This window comes from Myotis nattereri (assembly GCF_964212035.1).
Source record: "Myotis nattereri genome assembly, chromosome: 3".
Lineage (NCBI taxonomy): Eukaryota > Metazoa > Chordata > Mammalia > Chiroptera > Vespertilionidae > Myotis > Myotis nattereri.
This window is the reverse complement of record NC_138077.1, coordinates 133,497,147-133,504,699: the sequence shown is the minus strand read 5'-3', so window position 1 is coordinate 133,504,699 and position 7,553 is coordinate 133,497,147. Positions and strand designations below refer to the sequence as shown.

At 53.3% G+C, this 7,553-nt stretch overlaps 1 protein-coding gene across 7 annotated transcripts in view; it reads right to left on the bottom strand.

The window, feature by feature from the left end:
* Positions 1 to 326: 326 nt before the first annotated feature.
* The window catches only part of PHACTR1 (phosphatase and actin regulator 1), a 507,187-nt gene continuing 499,960 nt past the window's right edge, over positions 327 to 7,553 (bottom strand). For all 7 annotated transcript variants that reach the window (XM_081085614.1, XM_081085612.1, XM_081085613.1 and 4 more), the window contains 3 exons: positions 6,557 to 6,697; positions 4,284 to 4,360; positions 327 to 3,527 (listed from right to left, as the gene is read on the bottom strand). In XM_081085614.1, coding sequence (XP_080941740.1) covers positions 3,512 to 3,527; positions 4,284 to 4,360; positions 6,557 to 6,697 — 234 coding nt within the window. In that variant the 3' untranslated portion in view covers positions 327 to 3,511. The remainder of the gene's footprint in view (positions 3,528 to 4,283; positions 4,361 to 6,556; positions 6,698 to 7,553) is intronic.

The following is a 7,553-nucleotide window of genomic DNA, read 5'->3' as shown; positions in this document are numbered from 1 at the left end:
CTGATACGACCCAGATGACTGCACTACCGAGTTCATCCACCTTCATGACTCCCAGATCATTAAAGGACAGCTGGACAATGCATTCTAGACATTCTTAAGAAAATGTTTGGGAGAAAAAAGTCCTGGCTTACAAGTGTTATCTAGGCAGTTAATTCATGTGCAACAATCCTTCCCCCCCCGCAATAACACCAGATGTATAAAGCTGTCCTGTCTCCATAGCTCAGTATTTTGCTGATGGGCTGCCCTGCCCTGCCCCCGCTCCCTTCCCCAGGCAAGCCAAGCATTTTCGGTGGTTCCTGCTGGGGGTTAATACAACACACAGAAGGCAAGAAAATGATTTTTTTTAGACTTTTTTGTTTGGATTTGTTTTTAAAGAAACTGCATACATCATCAGAGACAAACAATAATTTAAATACCATGCAGTTTCTGTATGTACAAAACCTAGGCCATAGAGATCCAGTTTAACTTGTATTCTATTTACATCGTCTTCCTCATACAGCCGTCATCTGTTGAATTAGAACACGAGCGCGCGCTCCTATACAAAGACAAACTATGTACAGACACCCGGGGAGCAACTGGAAAAAGCAACCGGTTTGGGGATTAACAGACAAATGGGAAGAAAAAGCCATTTCACTTAAGGTGACCTTCGCACACTGGCTGTGCACAGGGAGAGCGGACATCCACTCGTCGAGCACACACCACGATTTTCATTCAGCAAATATACACGTTCGGGAGCGGGAGAAAAAGAAACTCAGAGGTTCTCACCACAACTACCGTCACACCGTTTGGTTTCTCTAATCTGACATAAAGGCTAAAGTTTTAAAGTTTTTCCAGGGCTTTTGAGGGCCTTTGGGAGGAACACAGCAATCTCAAAAGAGCACGCAGGCCGGTCACTGTTCTGTCGTAGACGGGCGGGGGAGGTCGGGGCAAGGTCTCCTTTTCAGAAGGAAACATTTTGATTTGAGGAATTTCACACTTTTCCTTTCATGATAAGAGGCCCAATTGGAAATTTGTACACACAAACTAAACCTTTATTTGAAAACAGCAGCGTTTTCAGACAAAGAAAGCATTGTAAACCAGCTAGGGCTAGGCCATCTCTCTGACCCCCCACTTCTAGTTAATGTCGATTTGTCATCTTGGGAATTAACACACATTTTCCAACTGTCAGAACAATGTGGTAAAAAAGAAATTTGGATGGATTTCTACAGATTTCCTCAAGATTTCAGGAAGGGAAAGGGACAGCAGAGGGCCATGCTGTGGTCCACGGAGGTTGCTGAGCCACACACAGTGGGTTTGAAACCACCCACATCTGGGGTGGGTGCTGTCACTGGCATGGAAGGTGCAACCCTAAGTCCTGCAAGTGGAAGACGGTGCTCTGCAGGAGAAGGGGGACATGTTTGACTCCTTCCGTGCACAGTGGGCCGCCCCGTAGAGCACTTGGGGAGAAACCTGGACTACTGGCTGGCAGGTGGGCTGCAGGGAAATTGATTTGGGCCTCATGCCCCCAGGGAATCAGAAAGACCCAAGAAGCAAGGCCAGCAGAGAAGCCACTGGCCTTGGTGGGAGGAGTCCAGGTCATGGAATGAGTTCCCCTAGGACTCGCTCCTGGGCCAGGGGAAGGCCTGCCCATCCTGCCGGGCACTGCCAGTCGCCTGAAGCACAGCAGCCCATTAGAGGAAGCTCAGACTCAGCTCTGGCAAGGCAGGCAGCTCCGCCCAGAACATGTGCCCACTGCAGAGAAGTCAAACGAAAGAGTCCTACATCTTTCGTCACACCATCTGCACATTCAGACGTCAGGAAGCCTTTTGGGAAGATAGTGCTGACAGCCACACATTTCCCCTGAACAATACGTCTACCCACATCAAGAACTAATAAAATTCAGCAAAGAAAAAAAGGATCTGGCGATGGGCAGCAGCATGTTCCAGGTGCTGTGAGGAAAGCACAGGACAGCCGTGCAGCGGCTGGTGGGCACTGCTTGAAGCACTGCCCGCGCCCCCCGCACACGCACAGCCCCGGGTGGTGCTGGCCGCAGGCGCTGCGGATGCCTGCAGAAGGTCAACGGCCTCCCTGGTGGGCGCACATCCCAGCAGTAACTCCCTTCCCACGCGGGTCAGGTCGGGGTGGGGACTGGTTAGCTCTTTGCTGTGAAGGCCAAGCTGGCATCCTTCTAACTCCTGGGCACGTGTGGTGGAGAGGGGACCATCCCCTGGAAAGACTGTGGTAACTGAGACCACAGTGACTGTGGGAGGCCAGGCAGAGCTTCGAGATGGGGGCCCTAGGAGCTCTGTCAGGAGGAAAAAGGGGCTGCACTGGGCCTCACAAAAGAGAAGTCAAACTCTCAGGGTTTGGGGCTCGTCCTTCCTCTCACTGCACGTGCTACCCTCGGGGTCCCTCGGTCAACAGAGCACTGCTTCCTGTGCTCCCAGGTGAGGGGGGCAGTTAGAGATGCATCTCCAATCACCCTTGCCAGCATCACGAGGGAGGAAGGGTTCCCCCTGGAGAAACATGAACAGGGAAGTACAGCACAAGGTGGGCATGGCTGCTGGCTGCCCAATTCTGGCCTCTGCCAAACCCACAGCAGCCCCTCAGTGCAAACAAAGGAGACTGGAAGGCCACCACGTGGATCTAGAGTACCAGTCCGTCAGTGGCCGGAAGGCTGGTCCTTCAGGAATGGTTTCTGGCCTACATGTGTGGGGGCCTGTACTCGGGAGCCATTACCTTCCGAGTCACAGGGTCACCAGCCCTGGGGCAGGCAGAGAAGATGAAGCCCGCCAGCCGAGCGGAGTTCCCGCCCCAGCCTTTATGCCCTCCGCGTGGTCCTTTCGCTCCACACATGAGGCCGTGGGTGCGCCTTAGCAGTGGCTGTTTGTGTGCAGATCGCCTGTGACACTGGGCTGTTAACTGAGCAGGTGACAACTCTCCGCTTCTAACCCAGAGCTGCCGCCTGAGGGACAGGATGGGTGTGACAGTCCCCCAGACTCCCCCAGACAAGGGCTCTTCCCTTTTGTTCACTGGAAGGAGGGTGGCTGGAGGGAGAGGACAGGGCAGCTGAGACAGTGCTCCCTCTCAGCACCCTCCTCCTGAGGGGACCCCAAACCAGAAGCCAAGCCTAATCGGCCAACCAGATGACTTGCTTCTCAAAGTCATTCCCAGGCCACGCCCAGTGCCTCAGCTTTCTTTGGACTTAGGTGACAGGTACTTCTGAGGAAAGGTCACTGGAGCCTAAGTGAGGACCAGGCTCTTCCGCGAGGCTGCAGGTGCTCTCGGCCTGCCGGGGACGGGCACGGTTCAGGATCCGTGGTGGTGCCAGCAGCTCTGACCACGGAGCGGTGACCATCGCATTTCTCAAACAGAGTCCTGATTGTGTTTCCTTTCCTTCTCCTTCTCCTTCTTTTAAAAAAGGCAGTTCAGAAGATTTACATCGTGATGGGACGTGAATAAATACCAGCACTTATGGTTCTTATAAATTTATGTTTTGAAGACAGCATAGCACTCAAGAGGAATTTGACTGTTAAGGTCGGTGAAACCTGGGAAAAGAAATAAATGAATCAAGACCAAGCGGCTGCCCGAGGTGTCTGGTTCCACAGCCCACGCCTTCCATCCTCAGAGTCCTTGCTTCTGACAGCAGAGGGGGGTATACATCTCCCACAGAAGCCCTGAGGCCCACCGAATCCACCTTCGGTTTTGGAATAGTTTAATCGGAATTCCTTTGGACTAGTCAGATGGCCCTGGTGGCCCGCAGCCTGGACTTGGCAGTGAGGTGGAGACCTCAACCTTGTGCCTGCAAGTCCAGGCACCATTTCTCAGGGTGCTCCCCCAAGGGGCGTGTCTAAGAATTGTCAGTGGTTCTGTCACTGAGTGACCCTACATAAGCCCATTCTCTCTCTGTGCTCAGTTCCCCAAGCAGCACCACGCAAGACCACCTGGGAGAGTGACAGGGAGGCACAGAAGTGAACTAGGGCTGGCCTCTGCCAACGGGCTGTCAATCGACAATGATCTTTTCTCCTCGGCTTAAGTTTTTGTGAAAATCCACCTTGGGGTTAGTGGTGGTCTGCCACTTAGCTCTTCAGTGTGAATGAGTTAAAAAGTGGCTTTCAGAAGGTGGCTTTCAGCCGGGGCCTTGAATGCCCTGCACCCCTGTTTCAGTGGCCACAGTGGGAACTCAATGCGAACCTTTATCTTCTCCTTCACGACCCCACCACACCGCTGGGACCCAGAAACAGGTAGGTCGTTTGGAAGTAGGTATGGCAACTTGAGAGGGAAAAGCACACCACGATACTAACCTTGTTAGATGTCTACTCAGCTCATGAACTTCCATCTCAGTGCTTTTAAATTCATTCAGCTCCTTCCGAATGGCAGCCTGGAACGGAGAGAAGCCCATAAGGATGCTGAGGGGGCAGATGGGAAGGAGCTCACTTCTTATTTTATTTCTATTTTTTTCCCTTTGACAAAGCCACACAAAATGGAGTTTTCACTGGGAGAAAAAAACCCAATCACCTGGGATATCCTTTAGACCTACTATGACTCCCCCTGCCCTGAAATCTAAACCGCGAATGATTCTGTATGGGAAACCTGGGCATGTGCTCTTGACCAGAATCAAACCCAGGACCCTTCAGTCTGCAGGCTGTTTCATCCGGCATCCATAGTGTGCACACCTGCCCTCACTCCTGGGCTCCCGAGTACACATTTAAATGTCGCTTGGCCAATGTAGCTCAGCGGTTGAGCATTGACTCAGTAACAAAGAGGCCATCGGTTCGATTCCAGGTCAGGGCACATGCCCAGGTTTCGGGCTCAATCCCCTGTGAGGGGTGTGCAGGAGGCAGCCGATCAATGATGTTCTTCTGTCATTGATGTTTCTATCTCTCTATCTCTTTCCTTTTCTCTCTCTCTAAAAAAAATCAATAAAAACATATTTTTTTAAAAAAGTCAACCTTTCACCTTCCTTAGGTAAACAATCTGAACTCATCACAGCCACAGCAGTGCCTCACAGTGGATACTTCTGGAAGGGGAGGGTCACCCCCCTTCCCTTTGATTTATAAACCCTCTCCTCTTTCATGACTCTTGAAGCTGAGACCATATTTTTCTCCATTACGGGTAGATGGGATGTTTTAGATAACCTTAGTATATTCTGTGATAAACTTGAATAACCTCATCCTTCTAGCACTGCCCACCCACCTGGCTGTAGCCCACCGGGAGGGCTGGGGAACCAGGTGCAGAGACAGGAAGGAGGGTCTAGGGCACAGGAATGCCAGGGCTGAAGTTCTAATGTGTGCCCTTCCGCAGAGCTCTCTGTAAGGTTGGCATTGGCTTTGTGGGAAAGTCAAAGCACTGGGAGTCTGAGGCTGGAGAAGTCTTTAGGGAGCATCACAGTGGCTCTTCTCGAAACGGGGCACGTGAGCATCTAAGGGCCAGTTAGAAGGAGGCTCCGTGTCCGGTTTCCCATCCCCAGTAGCCTGGGAGGAGCTGGGTCCGCTCCCTACCCAACAGCCTCTCGGAGCTGGAGTCACCCTGTCCTTCCCCTTGACACCTGCGGCCCCCCTACCCCTACCAAGCACACCGCAGCCAGTGTGAGCAAGAGAACCAGGGCCAGGGCCCTCCTCCGTGGACAACACAGACACCACCGCCTGGGGGGCAGGCTCTGTCTGGGCCAGTTCCTGGGGCCTCACCGAGCTCCTGCACAGGAAGAGATGGTGCTGCATTTAAGAAGGGGCAGAGTTCCCACTCATCAGGACCTGTGGGTTGACCCCATGTGGGAGGCCATTTCCGGGAGGTCTCTGCCTCTGACCTCATCAGTTTCCCCAAGGGCAGCGGCTCCCCTGCCCTTCCCTGTGCTTCCTCCTGTCTAGCAGGTGAAGGAGCCACTGGCCCGAGAATGTTTGGGGAAAGAAGGTGAGAAGCCCTCCAGCTCCTCGTGGTGACTGGGCTAGCATCACAAACGATGACCAAGCAGAGTTTAATTCTACTGCATGGTCCAATGGGCGGTAAGAATGGCATCATTTGCATCACTGCCTTTCTTAACAAACAAACTCAACTTCAGGTTGTATTCTTCCTGGTCGATGGCGATCTAGTGCAGGGACATGCTTTGCTGTCTCTGTGGTTTGTGTCTTTGCCACTAGGTTACAACAACTGCCAGGACAGTGGCCTCAGCCCCTTTTGGTTCTGGGACACCCCTGTGGGTGCTGCACCCATGGCTCTACCCGGAAGGTCAGCTGGGTGCCCCACAGGTGCTATTCTTTCCTCTGGGCACCATCTCCCACACTGTCTTGCCTTCTCCCGTAAAATGGCACAATATTGCGTGTCCGTCTTGCTCCTTCTCCAGAGCGGTGAGGAATCAATTCAGTGACCGCTCCCAATTCTCTGGAGCCCTGGGCAAAGGTGGAGGGGCCATGGCACTCTCAGCCTGCCCAGCGGGCACCGCACGCTCCATTCCCAAGGCCCTGGCCACAGCTTTGCTGTTCATTTCAATACAGCATCCCAGGCAGCAAGCGAGGAATGCAGTGTAGGGGAGAAACCTGGGTGTGGGCACCTGCCCCCCTCTCCTTGCCCCTCTCCTCACTTTGTCGGCAGCGGTGAGGCGGGTCCACGGCTTGTCCGCCCTGCGGTCATAGTCCTGGGCGTCAGCCACCTCCACGTAGTCGCTGAAGCGGATGAGGATCTTCCTTTCCCGAAGTTCTTCCACGGTGGGCCTCTGGCTAAGCTGCAGGCGGAAGAGGGGGGCACGGTCATAAAGAGAAGTTTGGATCGCTTGCCCATCGTGGATTTACAGGTGAGCAAAATGCGGTCCAGAGGCAACTAGGCATCACACAGCGAGGGAGGGGCAGGGCTCCCTGCTCCTGCACCCGACTTTTCTAGGAGCGAGAGCGAGTGTTTTATTGTTCATTGAGCTACATTATTCCCGTAGCCACCTCCCAGCCTGTGCACAGCCTGGCTGCCTCTAGTAACATGGCAGTGTCTTGGTCTCCGCAAGCAGCGTGTCCTGGGGGGCTGGGTGTCTGTTGAGGGCTTTCCCACATTTGTCTCACTTCTCGAATCAAGGTGACAGGAACCTTACACAAAGCTTTTACCTTATTCTGGATTTGTGAGTCCACATCTGGGTCAAATGTAGTGCTCTCTGAGAGATGGGCCTGTGCATCACTTCACATACAAAAACGTTTCAGACACAAAAACGCGGTCTGCGGGTCAGAGGAGACTCCGGTCCTCAGGGAGGTCAGGTGAAATGAAAGGTCAGCCCACGAAGGCAGAGCTAGGCCCCGTGTGTGCCAAGGGAGCCTTGGCTGGGCCTTTTGGACCACTCTGCGGGGGGGACGGAAACCACAAAAAGAGAACTCCGCCGTCGCCCGGTGTCGCCCTCCGACATCCCCTTTGTACTTCAGTGACACAGGCTGCCGTTTCCCCTGCCTCCTCCTGACCCCGGGCTGGGCTTCTTTCTCCTGGAGCAACTCAGCTGCCCTCTCCTAGGATGCTGTCCATTCACATTTCACCGATATTATTTAAAAGCAACTTTTTCTCCAGGCCCTGGTCTGTATTTAGTCCTTTTAATGGAAGATGCAGTC